General features: G+C 40.3%; 1 protein-coding gene across 2 annotated transcripts; it reads left to right on the top strand.

The window, feature by feature from the left end:
• Positions 1-282: 282 nt before the first annotated feature.
• Positions 283-25,978, top strand: fpgs (folylpolyglutamate synthase). 2 transcript variants are annotated; one of them, XM_086053790.1, is made up of 15 exons: positions 283-470; positions 5,848-5,976; positions 6,120-6,173; positions 10,766-10,830; positions 11,060-11,174; positions 12,996-13,073; positions 13,304-13,365; positions 13,560-13,662; positions 14,480-14,557; positions 15,981-16,128; positions 16,249-16,332; positions 17,983-18,133; positions 18,525-18,597; positions 20,317-20,383; positions 25,127-25,978. In XM_086053790.1, the coding sequence occupies exons 1-15, from the start codon at positions 327-329 to the stop codon at positions 25,501-25,503; spliced, it is 1,728 nt and encodes a 575-aa protein (XP_085909916.1). In that variant the 5' UTR covers positions 283-326; the 3' UTR covers positions 25,504-25,978. The 2 variants fall into 2 exon arrangements, with proteins under 2 accessions (XP_085909916.1, XP_085909917.1); XM_086053791.1 differs by having other exon boundaries at positions 288-470; positions 18,522-18,597.
• Positions 25,979-25,994: the final 16 nt, after the last annotated feature.

Raw genomic sequence — 25,994 nt, 5'->3', positions numbered from 1 at the left:
GTCAAAACAAAAGTTTGGTAGGCGTGCACAAACTGCCGTTTCGCCCAACCAGCGCGAATTATTGTACTGAGCGTTCTCCACTCCCGCCCCTCAAAGGTCTTGTTATTGTTTTTTCGTTTAAGCATTTTTTTTTAAATTCCATCATTATTTAAAACACATCCCATATTTTTTTGTCAAAATCTTTATAAGACTTTGATTTACAAACATTTACAAACAAATTAACAAACAAACAAACTGCACAGTCTTTTGCTGCCGTAACGTTAGCACACGTCACGCCCCAAGACCATATTTGGTTCCAACTTCCCTTGACGGCTCAGCGTCCAATAATGGTCTGCATGTCGCGCGTGTGGAAGCCGTCTGTGTTCGTGGCGAGGCTGAGAAGGCGAGTCTGGCCGTGCAGGTTAGCGGGCTTTCCAGTCCATCACTACAGCACAAAGACTGCTCCTCATATTCCGGGAATGGAGTACCAGGTGAGCGCTGTCCTTACGAACCTTCCGATGTACGCCGCCGGCTAGCTTGCCGCCGGCTAGCTAGTCCGACAAATTTGAACCGCAACTTTTGAGTTGTATTAAAGTTTTCTGTCAGTTGTCAACATGGCTGACAGGGGGGGGGGGGGCACTCGGAATAGGCCTTATTTTACGCTGCAATGGAGCCTCACGAGTGTACAGTATAAATCTAGTTCGCCTGTGTCATTCGAAGCGTGGACGGATCTCTTGGCTCAACTGAAAGGCAACTGCCACATGGAATGCTTGTGACTTAGCCAAACGTCAAAGTGCAAGTAGATAGTAAACGCAACACGTGCTATCCTCTGTTAGAGTTGAATATCAAGAGTTGATGTTAATGTTAATATTGTTATGTAATCATCGTGATGATGGTAGACAATTTGACCACATCCCTTGAATTTGAACTTGCTGGAAACGTTTAGTGCTGCTGTTCTGACACACTGTCTCGTATAGCAAGCCTGTCACCGTTATTTGCTGGACAGTCAAGACCTGAAAGAGTTTGAAAAATGATCTAAATTGAGATTTTCTTATATGCTAGTATTGCCATTTAATATGCAATTGTGCTTTCCAAGGTCCTCTTTGTCTTATCATTATTATTATTACAAATTCAAGCAATGCGTTAATATGTGTTACATTGAAAAATATAAAATTTATTCTCCATAAATGTCTTGGCGTGATAGGTTAGGCTTACACAAAAATAAAGGCAAACGAAGCATGCATTAATGTGAACTATAGTTCATATAGCTATTTCATTTTGAGTTGTTTGCTTACAAAACACTTCTCCAACACAGAGGTGTTCTGACTGACTGACTGTTCGGACTGATAGAATGTTCATTGAAATTTTTTAAAATGTCAAGATTGGATTGGGTCCTTCGCACCTGCTGATGATGTCACGCTTCATATTCCTGTAATATATTTCTTTGCCTCTATGTTTGTCACCCCCCTGGCTGTTGTGTTTTTATCTTCGGAGTTACTAAATAATAAAATTAAATAAAGTACATTACTGCTACTTTTGCAAGGCAGCTCGTACGTCACTTCCGTTTGCGTTTCTCCTGCTAAACTGGAAACAATTTTCTGGTTGACTCGGACTGCAAAATTGTGTGTACTGTACAAAATGTGAAGTAAAATGGAGAGGATCATATGATTGGTATGATGTCTCCAGCTGACCCTATTTTAGAGTGGCAAGGTATGATTGTGGGTGCTCCTGTCAGAAAACATAGGCTCGTATTCCAATTGACACGTCTTCCTTGCATATCCTCTCCAGTTTTGTCAGGTTGGATGGTGAATGGTGGTGGACAGCCATTTTCAGGTCTCTCCAGAGCTGCTCAATCAGGTTTAGGTTAGGGCTCTGGCTGGGCCAGTCAAGAACTCAAGAACTCACAGAGGTGTTCTGAAGCCACTCCTTTGTTATTTTGGTTGTGAGCTTTATCATTTTCCTGTTGAAAGGTGAACCTTCTGCCCAGTCTGAGGCCCTGGGCACTATGGAAGAGGTTTTTCTCCACACTTTAAAAACAGTTTGGTCAAAAATAACTATTTTTGGGTTAGATTTGACCCAACTTTTGTGTTAATAAAGAACCGACCCAGACTTGGGTCAATTTGAACCCAAAAATTGGGTTATTCAGTTTTGACCCAAAATTAAGGGTTAAATGAACACAACAAATTGGGTCAAAACAATGCAAATACTTGGGCTATTCCACAATTTTTTTTAAATTCTATTTATAATGCTAAAGATGCTGCACCTTCCCCAAAAATGTACCAATAACAACAAGTGAAAGTTTAAAAAATGTGTCTTTATCTTCAAGCACTTCATTCTTGATGTTGACATAATTTCAGCAACAATAACAGTAGGGGATGATGGGCAAAAAAAAGGGCTCAATTTAGCAAGGGAGGAAGTGGATTTTAGTACAGCCCACTAATCTGCCCTTGGTCACGAGGCGGTCAAATTTCATCTTGGCCTAAATTGGTGATATCTCTGTGTTAACATGGCAGTTTCATAAAGTAGAATGCATACGTGTCCGGAATTTTGTTCAGCACATTCACGGTGGAAGTGAGAACAAATCTAAATTAAAAAGTAGTGTTTAGAATTGTATCAAATTTGTATATTTTGGGTCATGGTGCTTTTAGATATGAATTGAATGAATAAGACACCAACGGCAGCCTGCAAAGTGGTGTCAGTGACAATCACTCTGATTGGCTGTCAGCTAGGAAATGCAAATCAGTCCATGAGATAGATGAATTTGTAAAATGGCATACAATTTATTTCAGTTCTTTAAACCAAGCATTGCTTCCTTGTGTTCATCACCAGACAACTGTCTCACACTTTCACACGGGCTGTGATGATCTGATCTTGAGCAGTGTGTTGAGATTAGGGGTGGGCGATATGGGCAAAAAAAAAAAAAAAATCTCTATTTTTTTCAAAAAACTCGATGACGATATTCTACAAAAAATATTTTAAATCTGCATTTGCTTCACAGACCAATTGTGGATAGACAGCGTTTGTGAACATCTCTTTTAAATCGCTAAATACAGCTTCTGCAAAACAATGATATTCTATGACAATATTTAACAATAAAAAACAAAAAATTGTGTATAGACTTACATTGATTTTTGGGAATATTTATGTCATTTAAATGTCTGTGCTGTTTTCCACAATGATGTGACATTTCGAGCTGCAGTAGGTACTGGTGTACCACTGCCAACTACTAGAGGAATCAGAATGAGAAAAAGGTGTTAACTACAGCAATCAGAATGGGGAAAAAAAATGTATTTGATATGTGACGTGTGACGAAGTGTCACCCAGCAAGAGAAAAAAAAGGCGTCGTCATGACAACACCCATTTCTCATACATTGGCCAACATATTCAGAATAAAGTTGAATAACAAAACTACAATTTACAGAAAAGTGCGTTTTCCCACTCATTCATCGCTGTGATATGTAGACTTGTGACTATTCATGTTTGAATGTATGCTGGCGTCACACTAATAAACTGTCGTAGTTTGTGCAACAAACTCTTCGGGAATACAGGCTAGTTATGAATGATGCCGACTAAAAGCGTGTAAACTGAATGTTAACCAATCTTACAGGATGTCACGTTTGCCTTGCTCGCTTAAGTACTGAGTGTGTGCGTGTGCGTGCATTTATATTTGTTGGTTCAACTCGGCGACTGTTTTCTGTGTGTGTGTATTTAACCTTTTGTTTAGCGTGCTTGCGCGGTCGCCAAGTTTTCCTCGTAATCCGTATGGTGCAACAGAATTGCTCTTCACGGTGACCGTTTTGGCACATCTAACAATGTTATTCCCATCGACGTCAGTCTTGTCAACTCCAAACCATTTACAGACTACGGACAACGTGGACTCGCGCCTCGCTATAAATCCCTGCTAGACACCTCCATGAAATGAGGAGGAAACCGCTCCGCTGTAGTGCAGACAGAGTCACGTGACCGGGCCCTGCCCGCTGATTCGGCGAATGATTATCACTTCCTCCTCCTCTGCCGTCAATGCACACTGATTTTTCAGCATTTCCTCCAACTTTGCAGCCGTTGGCTGACTCGCTTCGAGGCAGTATTAATACTCCAATAAAATTACACATCGTGTAGGCAAGATTGACGATGATATCGATAACGATATATATCGCCCACCTCTAGTTGAGATATTGACATCTTGAGGAGAGTTGCGCTCAACAGTTTTCAATCTCAAAGCAAGGTAACCAGAACCACTCTGGTAATTATAAAAATGTTCCTGTGGATTACAGTAAACACAAAGTTAATATGGAACATTATTTGGAGAACGCACAGTTCTTGTGAAGTGTCACATCCTACAACGGCGGCAGACTAACTCTTTTTTTTTTTTTTTTTTACGATTCCAGCACTCGTCCTGTCCAACACACACGCTCATTTACAAGGCAACTCGTTTTCAAAAGATTACAATGTCTGAAGTACTTGCCAAAACAGTGTGATAAATGAAAATGTCAAAAGTGTCGTTGACTTGACCACGATGCTGCGTGTGTAGACATATGAACGGTATGTCTTGGCTGTCATTCCCGGCAGTCATACTTCATTAAAGTGTACATCAGGCACCTATGTATGACCCAACATAAAACATTACTGGCATATAAACCAATATATAGTTAATTTGAACCCACAATTAAAAAATTAGTTAATTTTTAAGAAATAACACCGAATTTTGACCCAACACAAACAATCCAAAAATTGGGTTAGTGAAATAACCCAACTGTTTTTAGAGTGAAGGATATCTCTACTTGGCCACATTCATCTTTTCTATAATTGCAACCAGTTGTCCGGTCCCTGCAGCTGAAAACCACCCCTACAACATTATGCCCCCACCACCACGTTTCACTGTAGGGATTGTATTGGGCAGTGACTGGGTTTCTCCACACATACTGCTCAGAATTAAAACCAAAAAGTTCGATCTTGGTCTCATCAGGCCAGAGAATCTTATTTCTCATAGTCTGGGATTCCTCCATGTGTTTTTTGGCAAACTCTATGTGGGCTTTCATGTGTCTTGCGCTGTGGAGAGGCTTCCGTTGGGCCAGTCTGCCATAAAGCCCCGACTGGTGGAGGGCTGCAATGATAGTTGACTGCCTACTACATCTCTGGAACTCAGCCACAGTGATCTTTGGGTTCTTCCTTACCTCTCTCACCAAGGCTCTTCTCCTACGATTGCTCAGTTTGGCTGGACGGTCAGGTCGAGGAAGAGAAACGAAAAAAGAAAAAACTTCTTCCATTTGAGCATTATGGAGACCACTGTGCTCTTAGGAACCTTGAGTGCTGCAGAAATTCTTCTGTAACCTTGGCCAGATATGTGCTTTGCTTACAATATCTGTCTCTGATCTCCTTGGGCAGTTCCTTGGACCTCATGATTATAATTTTCTCTGACATACACTGTGAGCTCTAAGTTATTATAAAGACCTTTCCTAATCAAGTCCAATCAGTTTAATTAAACACAGCTGGACTCCAATAAAGGAGCAGTACCATCTCAAGGAGGATCAGAAGAAATGGCCAGCATGTGAGTTAAATAGGAAGGTTTTTTGCAATCGCAATGCAATGCAAGAAATCTCCAACTGCTTACACCTAAAAAAAAAAAAGATCCTCTGCTGTTTTACTTAATGTATTTGTGGGTTGCTTAATCGGTTATTTAATCAAGTAGTAGTGGGGGGAAAAAAAAGACCTTCGTTCAATTGACAAAGGCGTAGCCTCACCAATAAGCGATAAGAGCTGGATTTAAATCCATAAATCAATACTGTATTTACAATTATATTACATAAGCAAGACCTCAGGTTATTTCCATAATATTATGTTATAAAAGCTTTACTTCTTTTGTTTTAGGATGCCATTTGTACCTTGAACACTCTTCAGACAAACGCCAGTGCTCTTGAGCAAGTACGGCGAGAGCGAAGCAACCCTGAGCTGCAGCTTCAGGCCATGAGAGGTTTCCTGGAACGGGCCGGCCTCAACGTGAGTCCAGTACTAAGCTCAAATAGTCCAAAGGTCACATTCTCTGACAGTAATCATTACAAAGAAAGCTATTGTTGTTTGCTGTGATCACTTCAGTACGGTACTTATTATATCATTGGTTATCTTGTATTTGTTTTTCAAAGGTGAAGGAGCTAGACCACCTAAACATCATTCATGTGACAGGAACAAAGGGCAAGGTGAGTTGGCAAAGGGTAATGTGTGTGTTGTATGCAAAGGGGTTGCATGCCCAGCCAACATTTCCATTTGGGCCCCATGCGTGATTTAACATGGTAATACGGGCATGGGTTGCATCTGGTTGTGCTCCTGGTCTCGCTTACAGGGGTTCTTGACTGGGTGAGGACCCGGTGCGTATTACCTGTATTTGCATATATGCACTTGAACTAAGATCTGAATGGGCCTTGATTGGGTTCGAGCTGGGTGAACTATATGTGAGCCACGTAGGCCACACTCATGTTTACCCGTTCAGGGTTCCATCTGGTTTTGCTCCTAGGTTCCACCAGGGCACCACATATATTAGCCCATATGAGCTTACAAGGGTTTCTGACTAGGTCTTGGGTGAGTAAAATGGGCAATTTTATGTCCGAACCGTCTTTGCCCTACGTGTATTTGTCAATATGTATATGCTTCAACTGTGATCTGAATGGTCCTTATGTGGGTTCCAGATGGACAAATTATATGCAACCCATGCATACCAAAGTTGTTTGCCTATTTAGGGCTTCAAGTGGTTATGGTGGGTCAAGTGTAGTCACATGTTGCACAAGTAGAAAGTAAAAATACACCTATTTCACAAGCCTACTATCCATTAAACATCTATATCATGTGACTATTTTTTAAGTTATATAGTTATGCATTGTACTCATCCCCAAATATTGCACACTCTTTTCTTTTTTTTGCCAAACTGAGACAGAATGAACCGACCTCTGTCACAGTTTTTTTGTTTCATGGGTGAGGACCCAATTGCAGGGAGGCATGGCTGCTGTGCACACAATCATTTAATTTAAAAAGAACAAAAAGCCAAGGTCGTTGGATTAAACATCCATCCATCTATTATCCTAACCGTTTATCCTCACAAGGGTCACGGGTGTGCTGGAGCCTATCCCAGCTGTCTTTAGGCAGTAGGCGGGGGACACTCTGAACTGGTTGCCAGCCAATTGCAGGGCACACAGAAACAAACAAACAACCGCACTCACAATCACTCCTAGGGGCAATTTAGAGTGACCAATTAACCTACCATGCATGTTTTTTGAATGTCGGAGGAAACCGGAGTACCCAGAGAAAACCCACGCAGGCACAAAGAGAACATGTAAATTCTACACAGGAAGGCCGGGTCCGGAATCGAACCCACGACCTCTGAACTATGAGGCGGGCGTGCTAACCAGTCTACAACCGTGCCGCCTGGATTAAACATAAAATACTAAATCAACCAAGTCCAAAAAACAAGACTAAGTAACTAAACAAACACTAGGAAACAGGCTAGACTTGAATTGCGCTGAGACAACAAACTAACAAGATGTGACTAGGCAAATGAACCGACAAGGACTGAAAGTAAGCAGAGGACTAAAAGAAACTGATGAGAAAACGAGGTACACCTGGAAAAGACAAGTGGTTGAAGGATTTGATAGAAAGACACACGGGACGAGGATGACAAGCACAGACTTATCCAGGCACCTTTCCCCATCGGCGATGGGAAACAGGAAAGCCAGAATGTTCCCAAACAGGAGACCGCAGTGTATGCGGGGACCCTCGAGCTCTGGCTCTCACTGTTGTGCCGCCACTCTCGTCTCCTGCACACAGCAGTCAGCATCCGTGCGTAAGCTCGCTCTAATAAGTGGACCGAACCGAACATGCCACAACGAAAACGTATTAATACACCCGAGTGTACCGTTACACCCCTAATATTAACCCATTAAGGCCAGGAGCGCATATCCACGTTTCTACCTCTAAAGCCGGGAGCGCTGTTGCGAGTTTCTACCTTTTAAAGCCGGGAGAGCGTATAAGTAATTTACTTTATTTTTTTTTAAAAATCCAAGTCTCTGTCTCCTATCCAATAAAATGCAACGACCAATCACGGCCCAGATTCAGAAAACCGGTCAGCCGTGATTGGTCGTTGTGAGCAGTTGTGATGTCATTTTCAGTCGACAGAAGACGAAATGGCCGCCCCCAGAGATGGCTGAAAACGAGTGCATTTTGCTGCTTAACTTACAGTATATTCCACAAACGCAAAATTAATCAGAATGCCGTGTTTCAACTAGTGGGCCTGCTGGGAACATATTCTTGAAAAAATTATGTTTGGGTTGACTTCTGCTTTAAGGAAATGCAGATATTAGTTTACACGGTCCTACGCCGTGTTTTTAGTTGGTATATGTATATTCTCTGCACCACGTCTCTCTGCTGTCAACGGCCACTATCGTCTGAATGAGGATGTGATGTAGTGATTTTCGTCGTGACTTCAGCTACCATTGCTATTTCCAGCAGGGCGCAATCTTAGCCATTTTAGGCAAAATAACCACCAAAATTACTCGAAATTTTCATTTTTAAAATGTATTTTTTGCGGCATTTAAACAAAGTTGTGGGAAAGTGGGATTTTCTTGATTTTGCGTTAATACTTGCGATCGCAACCTCACAAAATCCTGGAGGGACTGAATATTGTTGAACTTAAAACACTCCACTTAATGCATAAAACCTTTCATAATGAAATGCCAAATAATATTCGACAATACTTTCAAACTAACAACGGTAATTATTCTTGTGAAATGCGCTATATAAATAAAATTGTATTGTATTGTACTAGGCAAGGGAATCAATTCCAGTTGATTGCATTTGCTTGTTAACTTTTCAAACTCAGTTTGGAGCTAACGTGAATGAGGTCATGCATGCTGTGATTGCGAGACTACAATGTCAGTGTCCCAGCCATCCACATCTATGGTGCCCTCATACTAGTCGTTGGAAACGTCAATTTTACTGCTGTCTCATCTTCTAACAGCTTCATGTAGGGCTGCTCCATTAAGCGATTTTGAACCGAAACCGAATTTTCTGGATAAAACTATGTTAAAAACGTTCAAATCGGCACGTTCGATTTTTTTTTATTTTTGGTGTATCTAAGCCACCGTAGTTTCTTCTGCGTTTCCGCTTCCTCCCACGAGCGTGCAGTCCAATAACAACAACATCCATGGCTACCGGCGATTCTGCTATTTGCTCAGGCAAGTGAGCGTTTAGTTAATAAATCGGGCAAATATAGATCTGTAATGTAGTGTGTGCCCTGCATGTACAATTCAACCCGTGAGCAAGTTACTCAACGTCTGAAAGGCGTCCCTTTTTTTCCTCCTCTACAACGGACCTCTCGTCCAACCGGTGCATTGACAGTGCATTGAATTATTGAGTGACAATTTTGTACTAATCATTGATTTGTTTAAGTAAGACCAGGGAGAAAGGTGAAAGGATGGTCACTAGCTGGTTGGCGAAATGACTTGCTGACGGACTGTTTGGTTTACAGACTTGACTATCTACCTTCTCTAATGCTGATGTTTCAGATGGTATATGCACTTTCTTCATTCATTATCGGTTTAATTAAGAACAGATCTGAAATCTATTGTGTAAGTAAAGTGCTGTTAATCCCAATGGATTGTTCTGTGTGTATCAAGTTAAATTGACTGGCATTTTGAGTTCAAAGAAATAGAAATTCAGTTTAAATAAAAGACATTCAAATTACTTCATTTTTCATTATTTTTTATTTTACAAAGAAATCGTAATCGTAAAATCGGGTTTGAGAGAAAATAAATGGGATTTTCTTGTTAGGCAAAATCGAACAGCCCTCGCTTCACGCATCTTGTGCAACAAGAGAGTAATGATATTCTGCACCTCCTGTAACCTAAGCACAAATGTAAAGGGCACTCTTGTATACTTTTATTTGAAAAGAATATTTCGTTATTTATGATTGTATTTAACTCATGTACCTTTTTATGTTTTATGTACTTTGTTACAGCTGTGGTTGTTGTTGTTAAGCCATTAAGCCCGGGAGCACATAACCGCGTTCCTATCACTAGAGCCGGGAGCGCTGTTGCGTCTTTCTACCTTTCAAACCGGTAGAGCGGATACGTCACTGTCCTTTTTTAATCCAATTCTCCGTCTCTTAGCCAATTTAATGCATCAGAATATACACGTGACGGTGTCGCGAGACCGCGGAGGATGTCGTGGATTTTTTTCGAGCCGTAGGTAGGCTAACGGCGGACGACGTCGATCTCCGGGAGCTCTGATTAAAGTAACGGCAGTGATATTTAGACAATGTGCACGACCAGTGGAACCAGTCAAACGTGATATGATATGGTTTGCAGACAATTACGATATTGACGTCTTTGTAACAGAATAAAGGATGGTAATTACCACTCGATTTTTTTTTTTTTTAATTAACCCCTTAATAGTGCTTCTCTTGCACTGACACGTTATTTTTACATCTTCGATTGAAACCGTAAATAATAATAAATTCTGCCTGTGTGAAAGCCACGTCCAAGCTCTTTAATTCTTTTGGAATGATGTTTCTTGTCTGCTACAGGGGCTGGGATATTAATCATTTTGTAAGTGTTGAATTTCTGGGAGAACTTCAGGTTTTCAAGAGTAATTTCAAAGGCGACCATAGGTTTTGGGGAGCTGTAAAGAAAGGCGCTTTAGGCCTTAATGGGTTAAAGTACTATAAGAATAAAGGCAAATGATCTAGAAAGCATTGACAAATATATACAGATTTTTCATTTCAAATTTCTTTTCGGTGTTTCAGGGCTCAACGTGTGCATTCACTGAGCAGATTTTGAGAGGTTATGGCTTCCGAACAGGATTTTGCAGGTAAAAATTTGAATTATGATTCAGTCGAGCCTTACGTTCTCGCAGATCGGCACCCGTGGATTTGCATGATTGCCCCCCCCCAAAAATATTTTTCAATAATATTCATATAACCTCTGTTGTAAATTGGCATATATAAACAGTATTGATTTATTTATTTTTGTTGCAGTACATTTTCATTTAAAAAGCCTTGTAGTTTATTTGTTTTATGGTTCTTCTACTCTGGTTTTAGTTCCCCACATTTGGTCCAAGTAAGGGAGAGGATTCGAATCAACGGGCAGCCAATTGGAAAAGACCTCTTTACCAAATATTTCTGGCAGGTTTATGGACGGCTGGATGAAACAAAGGTAGGTAGTGCAACAAGTCAAGTCGCACATACAAGAAATGACAGTATTTAATTTTACTTGGTACTGTTGTTACTGAATTATGAGAATATGTATTGCTTATTAAGGTGTTTGAAATGGTTTAATGTACCATCTTAAGTGCTGGAGTGTTTTGAATGCATCTCCTGTCAGATGTGTGATGTTATAGTGTCACTTTAGTTGTGTAGTACAAAATGAGGTCCTTGACATCGTGATGAGCATGACCATGCACACGTGAGAGTGCAGTTAGGTCACATTACTTGCATTAAGCGACTTGAAATTCTTTCCTGATGGAGCTTACTTTGCTGTAGAAAAGATCTGACACTTGCTGACATTTTAAGAAAAACACAAGCCAAGTAGAGGTTGACATTTTTGGAGGAATCCCGCGGGATTCCGATCTGGTCACATCGGATTGTTTTTATTAAAACCAGTCCGATCCATAAGCCCAAATGTAGTGAAGGCTCAGCCTTCTCTTTAATTTAATTGCGTAAGTTGACATTCATTGTCTCGCATTGTTACAGACATTTCCTGTTTCCGATTGGGTCCGGTGTGATTGTAGCAGTTCAGTCAGATAACAGCACTTGCTTAATAAATCTTTATTACTCACCTCATTGCTGCTCCTTCGGCACTGAGTTAATGACAAAAAAGTACGTACATGTCTGGTGCTCTTATCCTGTAAGTTTGTAGTGGCCCCTATGCTCATGAGCCAGTTGGCAACATTAGCCCGCTAGCAGTGAGCAACTGTTGTTCGCGGTCATTAATATGTGAACATATAAACAAACAATGTTGTTTTTTGCATATTGCAGTGTCACCCAACGTTGTGATGATTCTTGCGGCTTGCTGCGTTGATTTGGGAAGAGTGGAATTTGGGTCAAACATGTTGGCTTTCATGTTTTCACTAACTGTAGTTTCATCAGTGTCATGACTCGTTATGCTGTTGTTGTTTTTTTTTGCATTCATTTCAGATCCAACATGTTAGAGTAATGTAACCTTGATATAAAGATAAATAAATGAATTATTATTATTATTATTTAAAAAAAAAAAAAAATTTAAATAAACAATACTCTGACATTTTTTTTTTCTGCCTCGGGTACCCGCTTATTTACGTGTGTGCTGCCAAGAAGTCAAGCTAACCACAGCAACGATTGTTTATGGTATGCATGACAGTAACACATTACCAATGCGGTAAGAAGGCCAACTGCAAAATAAACCTCACCTTACCAAATAATATATGGACGTCAATGCCTTGGTGCAATATTATTTTGAAGTTGTTCCCAGCAGCGTGTCGCGGCATAACAGCTGACTTGACTTGCCTTCCAATGTGAATGTGAATGTCTCTCCCTTGTAGAACACCACAGATGCCTTTTTATAGTCCGTATAAATACCACATTAGAATTGTACATTTTTCTATGTACAGTTAGGTCCCCAAAAAATTAACAAACTGATTTATTTAGATTTTGCATTTGCATTATATAGCACATTTCACAACAGCTAGAGCTGTAGCCAAGCACTTTACATACAACAACAAAATAGCCATAATGGAACAAGCGAAATCAATAATTTAACATAAAACACTATATACAATAGACACCGGAAAAACAGCCGAAAATTTGTCAGTCTCAGGTCAGATCAAAAGCCAATTACTAAAAGTGTGTCTTCAAACGCGTTTTAAAAATGCATTTGAAACAGAAGTTTAGGCTTTCAACTTAAACAGGTTTCATTAAAATATTATATTCATCTGAAAATAATGTAATTTACTTCATAGTCATTCTTGTTCAAAATATTTAATATCCTTTTAACTTTTAGGAAGCCCATGATGGTACAATGCCTGCATACTTCCGATTCCTCACCATCTTGGCCTTCCATGTCTTCCTTCAGGAAAAGGTAGGCATTCAGATTACATTGTCAGATAGCAATTTTTTGAAATGAGTTTGAATTGAGCTGAGTTAGAATCCCACACATTCTGTACCTCGCCATCACCATAGTAAACAGCCTGTTCCTCTAATTATCAAATAACATTTTTCAAGACATACAGACGGAGAGCATGAACTCTATTTTGAAGAAATCCCATCAGTCTGATTTATAGGGATGTTTCCTTTCGGTCCTTTTGTCAGGTGGATTTGGCTGTGATTGAAGTTGGGATTGGTGGCGCTTATGACTGCACCAACATCATAAGGCAAGAAACATTTCCTACTGCAATATTAAGATCTATGAAAAACTCATGGTAGACACGCATAAAGTTGTCGTATTTGAAGCTACAATTTTGGACTCCATTGATGACCGTTCCGTACAAGTGCACATAAGGTATAATTACCAGTTGCAGTTACTGTTTTGTAATATTTACCTTTTTAATTGACTGCACCTCCACAGGAGACCTTGGGTATGTGGCATCTCTTCTCTGGGGATAGATCACACGCAAATTCTTGGAGACACAATAGAGAAGATTGCCTGGCAAAAAGGGGGCATCTTTAAGGTCAGTGTTGGCATCACATGTCACAACTACTGTGTTACTCTCTCTGCTTGTTGGGTTTCATCAGATCCAAGGAAATGTCTGGGCTCTCTTGCAACAGAGGTTGACGTAAGAGTAGCTACAACAATTTTTACCTTTTAATTCAAACTTTAAACTTTCCATTCTTGTACTTCCCTCAGCATGAGTTTGCCATATAAAAAGCCAAGTCAACATATGCCATTTTTTTCAGTTGCAGTTATTCTGTCCCTCGAGCATTTCGCTGGCTTTTTCTTTCTATATTTTTCACACACATGCACCCATGTCTGATTATGTTACATATTGAACTTGATATTTTACACAGATTTTGATTTATTAACATAAACACACAAAAATTAATAACAGCAAAGTGCTGTTAACATGAAGGTGGCTGTATATTATTCACTACAGAATTGATGGCACATTTGAATATGTATTTGAAAATCTTGCAGACACATTTTAGAGAGAGGGTGTCTCATCACATGTGCTCACATATTACATAGAGTGAAAACAGGCCAAATTGAAAATGCCTATCAGTTTTAATGGATGAAATTGCCAGCTTGCACACAATTCATACTGATTGGTTGAACTTGTGTGAATGTTAGGCTAGCAACATGGCAAATTCCCGAAGCGACTGGTTATTGGGCCCTGCTCGGCCTGGCAATATGTGTACGACGCAGGGAAATTGTATCTATTTTCCATTGCTTTAAAACATTGTGAAAAATAGAACTGGTTTTCTATCATGCGGCAATATTTTTGCGTTTCCTCATCTGCATGTTTGTGCTTTTTTTTTTTTTTTCTTCAGCCAGGTGTCCCTGCATTCACAGTAAAACAGCCAGAAGAGGCAATGGATGTGCTGAGGGAAAGGGCCAAAGAGATCAGCGTAAGCATCCAACCATTTGATGTACCCTTTATTCTAGAGGTCATATTAATGGAAAACTAAATTTGAATAGCTTTTTCAGCTATTTCATAAAGTAATTGACTTAACAGCGCCGCCTATGACCAGCTACGCTTTGTGTAGATTGGTGAAGTTGTCAAGTCGCCCCCGCAAAAACCAAAAGATTGCAACCAGTGTGTGACAAGTGGATGTTAAGGGTGCTATTCTTTGATACATTGTGTATTTTGACCTAAGAATGTCCATCCATCCATCCGTTATCTGCGGCTTATCTGAGGTCGGGTTGCGGAGGAAGCAGCTTTAGCAGGGAAACCCGGACTACCCTCTCCCCAGCCACGCCTTACAGCTCTTGCGGAAGGATCCCAAGGCGTCCCCAGGCCTGCCGGGAGACATAGTCTCTCCCGTTCCATCTCGCTTTTCTTTGTGAACAAGGCCCCAAGATACTTGAACTCCTCCACTTGGGGCAGATTCTCATCGCCGACCGGGAGAAGGCATTCCACCCTTTTCCGCCTGATGACCATGGTCTCAGATTTGGTGGTGCTGATTTTCATCCCAACCGCTTTCGCACTCTGCTGCGAACCGCTCCAGAGTTGACCATCAGGGTTTGAAGAAGCCAACAGTATGACATCTTCTGCAAAAAGCAGAGATGCAATACTGAGACCACCAAACCAGACCCCCACAACACCTTAGCTGTGCCTAGAAAGTCTGTCCATAAATGTTATGAACAGAATCAGTGACAAAGGGCAGCCTTGGAGGAGTCCAACCCTCACTAGAAGCGAATCCGATTTACTCCCGGCAATGCGAACCAAACTCCAACCGAACAGCCCATATTATGGGGCTCAGTACCCCGTAATCCCAAAGCACCACACACAGAACTCTCCAAGCGACACGGTGGAATGCCTTCTTCAAGTCCACAAAACGCACGTAGACTGGTTGGGCAAACTCCTATGCACCCTCGAGGACCCTGCCGAGGGTGTGTAGAGTCCACTGTTCCACGGCCGGAACGAAAACCACATTGCTGCTTCTGCATTTGATGTTCGACCTCCCGATGGGCACTCCTCTCCAGCACCCCTGAATAGACCTTACCAGGGAGGCTGAGGAGTGGGATTCCCCTTTAATTGGAACACACCCTCTGGTCCCCTTTCTTAAAAGGGGGGGGGGCACCACCCCGATCTGCCAATCCAGAGGCACTGTCCCCGATGTCCACACAATGTTGTAGAGGCGTGTCAACCTTGACAGCCCAACAACATCCAGAGTCTTTAGGAACTCCAGGCGGATCGGTCTAAGAATGTCTGATATCTTTTTGATTTAGGCACCTGGGAACAATTTTAAATGGTGTAAATAATGCATTATTTGTTTCCTTTTAAATCTGAATTTATTGTGACTGACGACACCTGACCCGTTGTTGTAGTGCCCTCTGTGGGTGTGCCCAGACTTTGAGGCGTACCAGGCAAATTGCGGACCTTTAAAATTGGGCTTGGCAGGACAACACCAGCGCACCAATGCCTCGCTAGCCCTGCAACTGAGTCACACTTGGTTGCAAAGGAGATGTCTACCAGGTAAAGGATGGGAGCCTTGCATTGGAATTTGATATATCACTTTTGTAATTCACACACCCAGTAGAAATTTAAATGTTTAATAAATTCTAAGGATTCAGAGCTGTTATTATTTTTTGACAGATGAAAAGTTTTTGTCTACCACTGTTGAGACCTCAAGTACACCTGAAGCAACTCCCTTCACGCCCTCAGCCATCATGAAGAAAGGTACAACTTTGGAAAATAGGGTAGTGTCACTGTTGAGCTGGCCAGTAAGATGGTATTGCTATATTTTGCCACCATGAAAGAGAAGACTGTATTTGATTATTTTGTGTTTCCCCCAAAAAGAAACAAGTACCGCAATTTAGAGTACAAAGCGCACCTGATTCAAAGCTGCAACATTATTCTATGTATTCTTAGTATTATTAGCCACGGGTCGTGTAATAGTCGTATTAGAAACAGAGTTCGAAAGTCCGGCCGTATCTCACAAAATTGCATATTACGATGTAAACCTCCCTTTCATATCAGCACGGCGGTGATAAACGAGCATCAAAAAGGAAGCATATTGTGGCTGATGCTCAATTTAATTGCTGACATGGGGAGAGTCGTTTCAGGGTCACTTGCAACCACACACTGAGTGTTGTGTTTATGAACTCAGCACTGGAAGTAACACATGACCTATTTGCCACAAGCTCTTAATGGCAACACCGAACAATAAAATACATAACCTTCCTAGCTTGTTAGAATATACAAAATTTCTGTTAATACAATATGTTCCTCCTAATTTTTAAGTGTTTTTTTAACCATTCCAGGTGCATACCACATATTGACTATGTAGATCAAATTATCCAAACTGGAGAAGCAAAACGAAACGTTTTTCGATAAAGGTTTGGGAAAAAAAAAGTGTTTCTTTTTGTTTTCTTTAGAACTGTGCATTTCCCTAATTTTACTGATATGATTTCACTGCCCTCTGCATTACAGTAATAAAAGAATTGGTGCCCAAGAAGAGTGAAATATGTTTACAAGCGTTTCATTTTTGATTTATAGGTAGTTTCATAGTATTAGTGCAACTCATCTTAGTGTATAGTTTTTGGTTCCATTTTCAAATTCACTAAACATTTACAGTTAAGTAAATTAAGGCCAAAGTAACGCCTTCAATTTCAATTACTCAATTTATAAACATGTCAGGAATGCTGGTACAAGTTGCAAAGTTTAATACAAGTTGAATCATCTTAATTGTCTTTATTATTCATTTGTACATAACTTAAAGAATTCTAGCTGTAAGATACCGATCATCAAATAAGAGCACATTATGCCGCAATTTACATATGATCCAATTAGTCGACTAATCAAGACCACTGTTGGTGATTAGTCGACTAGCAAAATACATAATCGTTTGTGGCAGCCCTACTTGGCACGCTTGCATCAAACATCATTGCGTTTGTGGATGGCTAGTACCCCACACTAGTGCACAGAGATAAGCATGGCAACGATTTTAAAAAAATGGAATCGATATCGGGAACTAAGAATCTAATTGGGGCTCGAGTGAATCGTTGCATCCCCTTTGAAGTAGATAAACTGTTTCATATTAAATCATGGTTCATTTGCCTCTATGGTGTTGTTTATTCTATGACAGAGTATTGCTTTGTTGTAAAAAAAAAAATGTATATGGGAAGAGGACTTAAGAAAAAATTGCCTATTAAATTACAATCGTAATAAAAATAATTGCATATTAAATGAGAATCACAATATTGAGGAAAAAATCATTCAGCCAAGTTCCAAACCACAAAAGTTAAGACTGACATTTGTGTTGATCGTGGCGCAGATCTTCTGACACTATCCATGGATTTTTTTGTTTGTCTTTCTGTGATGTCACAGGACTGGCAGACACTGAGTGGCCCGGAAGAAATCAAACAATTAAACATGGCGCAGTCACATACTTCTTGGATGGTGCTCACACCATGCGTAGTATGCAGGCCTGTGTAAATTGGTTCCAAGAGACTGCAGCCCAGCATGAAGTGAACACAAGGTGAATGTCAGTCTCAGAAGTCAACATTCATGGTGGTTAATATTATGCAACAATAATCAACACAGTGAAATACATACTTTGCTAAAAAGCCTTTTTATGTGATCATAATCGGACTAATCTTTTACCATGAGCTAAAACCATCATTTGTACTCTTTTATGAATTGCTCTGACCGCGTTCAATCACTGAGCAGAAGACAAATGCCTTTACAAAATGGGCTTGGATACATATGAAATCCATAAATAGAAAAACACAGATGTTAAGTAATTTTAGCACATTTTTTATCCCAGCTTCGAGTTTGGTCAGACGCATCTGGTCTATTGCTTGTCTAATTGTTCCTATACAGGACCTTCATTATCCTGGCATTTTTAATGTACATCTGTTTTGCAGTAGACCTGTTGCAAGAATCTTGCTGTTTAATGCCACAGGGGAGAGAGACTGTGCAGCCATGCTTAAACTTCTTGCGGTGAGTAGTCTGTAGCGACTCTCTGATTTGACATTTAATGGCACTGTGCGCACATACAATCATTGTTGCCACAGTTACCTTAAAAAAAATAACTAAATTACTTTACTTATTACTTGATATTAAAAACAACAGTTAGATTATAAGTTACACTATAATTATATTCAGAGCTGGGCACTTGACCATTTTTTTGCCGGTACGTCCTCCGTCCGTGACCTGGGTACCCTTCCGTCCTCGTCCCTCCATCCTTATTCATGAAAATTAGCGTCCTCTGATCCCGTCCGTCCTCATCCTTTTAAAGTGCTTCCGTCCTTGCATTCCGTCGGTCCGGCGTCCCATACGTCAGCCAGGAGGAGTGGCCTTCAAGATTAAAAGTATAATATTGAGGATAAGTGATTCAGAAATTGGATAGATTTAGTATATTGAATGCTTATGATATTACAATTGTGATATTTTTCACAATACAGTCCTCAGTTGGGATTTTGACTTTTGAGATGTGCACAACAAATGTTCTCAAAATTAGATTACAGTAGAGCTCATCTTTTTTTTTTTTTGTCAATTTCTGTCAGACGTTACTTTTTTATGCCTCTTATTTAGATGGATATCTATATTTGTGCAAAACTATGGCCTACTTTGCTTGATATAGGTTGGATTTGATATAGGTCTGTTTTATGTCACTTCAAAATAAAGTGTGAAAAGATAAGCCGTTGTAGTGATGGGAAAATGAAGCTTCAAAATTGCTTCATGAACCAGTTGTATTTATTATGTATTAATTATTGTATCTGTTCAACATTGGGCTGAAAGTACACTGACTTGCCATTGCTTAACCCACTTTATTTAAACCACCAATGCCATTTAGAGGAGTCACCAAATACAACTGGTTCATGAAGCAAATTTGAAGCTTCATTTTCCCATCACTAGTGTGTTCTATGATTTTTTTTATTTTTTTTTTTATATATATAATAACTGAAAATATATTGTGTTATATCGTTCTCGTGATATGAAATGGCTTTTATCATGATGGATTTCTTTCCATATTGCCCAGCACTACTGGTAGGGTTTTGAAGTTAGAAAACAGTTTTGTCAACAGTGTGTGCAACATACTTTTTCTTTTGCTGACACAAACTCAAAAGTGACTGTATTTGCAGCTTGAAAATGCAGATCTCTCTCCTTCCACCATTATTTTTCATGTGGTCAAAACGTGACATAGTTCATAACTCTCTCAGTTCTTATGTGTTCTATAATGTACAGTTGTTTGCTGTGTGTCTTTGACTATGAATGGGGTCTCCACCTGTATTTTATCTATTAATTTTATTCCACGTACACGCATGAGGGAAGATTATATTATGATTGAAATATGAGATTCCTATTGTCAAATGTACACCCAAGAAGCAGTTCATAGTGAATAGTCTGTGTGAGTGAGACTTTTGTGAGCTGCATGTCAACTTCGTTAATTGCTATGCAGTAACTATTTGTTACCTTGCAAAGTAACTGTAGTCAGATTACTTCACTGGGAGAAGTAACCTGTTTGATTAGTCATTACTGGAAAAATGGATATATTAGACAGGACAACTCAAGCTTTTCCAGGACGTTTTACAACGCCAAACTTTCTATCAAATAAGTTTGATACAAATTGTGCCTGCAAATTTGGAAAGTCTTATGGTAGATTCAATTTGAATAGGAACACGGGATTTACATGGGTTTTTTTCTCTTCTATTTCAGCCATGCCATTTTGATTTTGCTGTGTTTTGTCCTAACATCACTGAGACCATCAGTTCCTGTGATGCAGGTGAGATTATTGGTCTTTTAATTATTAATTTTTTTTACCCTGGCGACTGGCTCTCTCTCCCTGTGTGTGTGTGTGTGTGTGTGTGGGGGGGGGGGGGGGGCGTGTGTGTGTGTGGGGGGGGGGGTTCATGTGTGTGTGCGCGTGCTTGAAATGGCGTCCTCCCCCAAAACTTGTCTGAAAAGGGAGAACTTTTTTCAAGATATTTTCAACATGTTTTGATCAAACCGTTGCTTGAATTACTGTTAAAACAATCGCGACTACTCTAATAAATAGATTAATGACCTCCATCTTGATAAGTCATGTGACATTTCCACCAATTGCCGTGTGTGAAACTGCTCTAAAACGACTCTTTGTGAACGGACTGGAGCATGAAAAACAGGGTGACTACAAATCTTTAGTCTGTCTCCATGTCTCGTGACTTGACTACTTTGTATTACTTTGAAATAAGGTACAATTGTCTAAGTTAGCGGGCTAATATAATACTTACCGCAAATGGTTTTAATGTTCCATTTTCCCATAAACTAAAAGTTTCTGAGCTACATATGCCTGCTTGAGGATTATTATCTAATGTTAATCATCTAAACTCTTTTAACTGAAATATACCATTTCGACTGTTTCCTCTTGAGATGTCTTCATTTTAGGGCTTTTTACACTTACAGAAATTGTACTACTAAATATTTGTTTTATTTCTAGTTAGCTGGTCTGGGTTCATAAATGCACAGTCAGGAACCAACTATTATGTTGCATGCTAAAATGCTAGATGCTCAAGTCAAGTTGCACAGAGGCTGTTCAAGCCTTTTTGTCCCTAATGCCTAATGCTTTGGATACAAGAAATGCTAAGTTAAAGTTTAAATGTATATGTGTTTGAAACTGCCTTCCACTGAAAAGGTTTCTACACAATCTACAGTTTGTTGCAATGTACAGTGTGGATTTAACATATAAAATCTTTTTTTTTTTCAAAGGGAAACCAATTGGGTTTTCATTATAAAGTGTATGAAGTAAAAATATCCTACATTCAACTGTCCTGTTATATTGTCATGTTTTTATTATTGTTTAATAAAAACCTTGCTTCGGGACCCTACCCGGGGAAAAAAATTGCTCCTTAAAATTACTCATTTGCTCCTCAGATGAAGTCCTTGATTATTTGATTATCAAAAGTGCTCTTCAAAAAAAAATTGAGCCTTGTACAGATAAAATAATTGAACAACAAAACTTCCTGCTATTTGTAAAGTCCATTGAAATGACATTTAGTGATCTGGTGAACCATGGAGGCGATTGAGTTCATTTAAATGATAGAGAACAATTTTGTATGGAAGAAAAGTTCACTAACAGTGACAAAACATTTGACACAGCTACCTCTGTGACATGCGTCTGCATAGTCAAATTATTTATTTTAACTTTTTTTTTTTTTTTAATGTGTGTTCTTCCTCTGTAAATATATCTTCCTCAGTGATAAGCAAATTTTGTGATGTTCTCACCCCTGTCCCTCTCCTGGGTCGTCCCCAGGCCCTGGAGCATCTAATTAATATGCAATACATAATATAATAAATAATACGTTAATACCTTTATTCGGTCATTTGGCCAACAGTCTGACCATTCTTGTTTTGTGCAATTATTATTGACATCGCTAGAAACAAGTGAATCAGAAGCGCTAACGTTACTGGTAGCTAGCTACTCTTCACTTGCAAGATTAACATGTCGTCCTGTGTCATCATTGTCCACTTCATCACCTACGCGGGTTCTCTTTTGGATCCATGCCAACATCTATGGGTTTGACTGTTTTCAACCAATGACTGTAAATAACTTTTCAACAGAGCTCGGCAGTCCGTCCCTGGGCCGGACCGGTCGGACCCTCCGGCCCGGCTGGATGCCCATTTTTGGGGCGAATGGGAAAAAAAAAATGGCTGGACTAAGCATGGCCAGAAGTGGATTTTAGTCCGGCCCACTAATTGGCCCTCATGCATGTGACGTGCTCGCGAGGCGGCAAAATTTAATCTCAGCCTACTCGGTGAAAGGCTTTTTTTTAGGCTTCTTTCTACTAGTGTTGTTCCGATACCACTTTTTGGCCCCGATACCGATTCCGCTACCTGGCTGTGCAGTATCGGCCAATGCCGATACTGTACCGATACCTCACCATTTGAAAAAAAATTCAAAATAAGCACAATTTTTTGGGTAATTCTAAAGAATTGCACTCACTTGGATGTAAAATTATTCATATTTCAATCATCACTTGTGAAGTTTGTGTAGTAACATATACACACAAAATACATATGTTGAATAAACAGCCTATTTTCATAGCTCTTTGTGCTTGTGAGAGTGAGACTTGGGTTACATAATGTATTCACATGAATGTTCATTTGTAATAAAGCAAGGTGCAGCATTTGTACTTCTAAAATATATTCAGTGATTCTAACCGACCCCCCAATGCGTGACGTCACATTTGTATGCTGACAGAGGGGCAGGCGGTCGAGTGAGTGGGATAAGTCCATTATGTGTTTCTAAAAATGGTTAACACCTGTGCTGTTTATGGTTGCTCTAATCGGTCAACTATAGATTTTATTTTGTGATACCGGCAGTGATTCAAATTAACCAGAGGCAAAAACGTAGTAGTTTGAAAACGGATGCGCACAATGGCTGTCAAATCTTCAACGTGACCACTTAACACCATCACAACATACAAGGTTATGATCTGATGACTTTATATCAGTTATCGTTTTCTTTTTACTTTTCATTAAAGATTTACTTCGCACTGCTGTTCAACATTAATCTGTTAATTATATAGGTATACAAATTTAATTTTCGTTGATGGAACATTATACAACATTTTGCTGAGCGATGTATTGTAAACAAACTCGTCTCTTTGTTAGCACTTAGCAAGCTAGGGCGAGCTCGAAAAGCTTCGACGGGTCATGAAGACGAATTTATCTGGACACAAACTATTTCATGTAAGACGTTTTACACCATTAAACTAGTGATCGATGTATTGTGTCAAACAAAAGCAACATACTTTGCTACAAGACAAAGATCCAGCCGACATGCCCCCAAAGTAATTGCAGGCTCTTGATAGCATCAAAGTCCCCCCAAGCAACTGCCTCCAATGTATGTCCTTATAGCAAGTAGCAACCTTTTTCACCAAACTAGACATAAATAGACCGATGACCAATAACGCTAATAATGGATAAGGCTTCTCCTCGTATTTTCCTTCCGCATGCGGCTCTAAATATGCGCGCTGCGTTCAAATAATACCAGTATCGCTAACCGGCATCTGCGTTTTATTTGTTAATTCCGGCCAATCCGATACCAGCGTTTTAATGCGATATTGGGATACCACCCGATACCAGTATCGGTATTGGAACAACACTACTTTCTACTCCCGCTTTGGCGCGAATGACAACTGATGTTATAGGGATTGTGGTATTGCCCCCCAGCATCCCCGCCCCCTCTTGTAATGGTATGTCCCAGTTGCAGGTGGGAGGCACGGGTTACATGATGTGACAATAAGGAAATACAAACACTCTTGAGCGCACGTTGCTGTCTCATGTCTCTTCTTACACAAACAAATGCCACGTTGATTCACATGACTGACGCATTGTGCTGTTGGTGACATGTCTGTAACACATGCCACGCACACATCAGGAATTGTTGCTGCTCTGATCAGTCCATTATGTCACATGTTGCGATGACACACAGTTTCCCAACCGGCGAAGGATGCACCACGCAGCTCGTTGCTGCTGCAAAGCAAACTAGTTTGGCAGCGGCGTGGATGTCATGTCAAGAAGCAACTCACCCACGTTCCCCCTTAGCAGCCTCCTTCCAGATCGTTTTCGCAATAAAATTAAATGCATCGTCTAGTCATCTCTGTTTTTTATGGTTGAAGCAGGCACGATATCCATTGTTGTCGCTGTCTTTTTTACGCGACGCCCCCCGACTTGGAACGTAACTGTTTCAAAACTACTTGTGTCCGCGAGTATAGTCAAGCTGCGTGCAGCACTCAAGCATGGCGTATTTCCGGAAGTAGGAAATACGCCGTAGCAAACCTGCTGTGTATAGTGGTTTGCTGGCACGCATTTATTTTGAAGGTGAAGGAGGAGAAGTGTGGGAAATAAATAACTTGTTGACTGTGGCTTCTGGTCGTCTGTTGGACCCAAATAATTATACAATACGACAAATCCAAGCCGAGACTCGTAATGCAAGTGAGCACACGCAGTTGGGTAAGTAGTAAAGTACTACTGGCGCATTTGAAGCGTGTCCAGAGCGGGTTCGAATTGTAAATTTGCCAGTTAATGATCTTTAAAAAGCATCTGCCGTTAGCATCCCTCCCACGGACGCTTTTTATTTATTTATTTTTTATTTTTTTATGGTCGGGGGGCGGAAAGGGGTGGGGCCGACAATGTTTATGAACATGGCTGGGGGGGTCGCGGCCGGAAGGGTACCCAGGTCAAGGGTGGAGGGTTGCGGCCGGACCGGCAAAAAAGGGGCAAGTGCTCAGCTCTGATTTTCAGTATCACCTCGCTCTAATATGTTTACATTCTTTACCCTTTATTCTTCTTACACCCATTGATGTGTGAATGAGTGAATGTGAGGCCCCTTAAAATACTTTTGGCACTAGTTGGTGTGGGCAAAAGCGTAATACAAATGCACTCAATTTACCATTTATTTACCTTTTTTTTTTTTTTCTTTGTGTACAAAATATAAGGTACATTGTAAGAATCGGTCCTAAACTGTCCTCCTTTTGCTCCTCAGACCAACAGAATTTCAACGTATCAGTGGAGCACATGTTGACTCGCTGCTTGGATAACGAGAGATGCTGGCGTCTGCACAACAGCAACGGGAACACGAATGGCACCCCACTACTAATTGAGGGCAGCTTGTCTTTGGTTCCTGAGGAGAAAGCAGACACACTGGTGTTTCCCTGCATCCTCAGCGCCCTTCAATGGATGACACAGGGTAGGGACCCAGTGCTAGCAGACCCTTCCAAAAAAGTGATGCCTTTGAAACCCAGCGTGATCGCCAAAGCCGCTCCGCTGTGTGATGCAACCGAGATCCACATTCTTATCACTGGAAGCCTCCACCTGGTGGGAGGGGCACTCAAACATCTTGTTCCTGAATCTGCCAAGTAGATGGGCCATGGATTTGAAACTGTTAACATTTGACCTCCAGTGCGGGAATATGAATGTCTGCTTTTTAAAAAACGTGTATTTAGGTGTACCACACTAATAAGAGTGAAAATAACAAAACAGTGTCAGTCATTTTGAGCAAGGCGGTTTCCCCACTCAGAATGGTCCCAGACTCGCATAGTGCCAAGCTTAAGTCTTAAGTCTCACTTAAAGTCAAATGTGTTTACATAATGGGTACATTCACCTAAACAAGGTAATATGACATTGTTTGTACTTCACTGATTCCAAATGCTAATTATTATTTGTATTTTCGCTAAAATAAAAACATGTCTATATTGGGAGAAAATCTGTTATTTGGAATACTTGACCACCTTTTGGTCTTTTTTGTTTTTTAAAAAGCGCCTTCCAGCTTTTATTTGTCAATATTTGAATTTCATTTTTCCATGTAAATAAAAAAGAACACTTTGCAAGAATCAAATCTGTAGTGTCTTGTG

This window comes from Filicampus tigris, chromosome 15, assembly GCF_054856515.1.
Source record: "Filicampus tigris isolate MCC_2025a chromosome 15, RoL_Ftig_1.0, whole genome shotgun sequence".
NCBI lineage: Eukaryota > Metazoa > Chordata > Actinopteri > Syngnathiformes > Syngnathidae > Filicampus > Filicampus tigris.
This window is presented reverse-complemented; position numbering and strand designations above follow the sequence as displayed.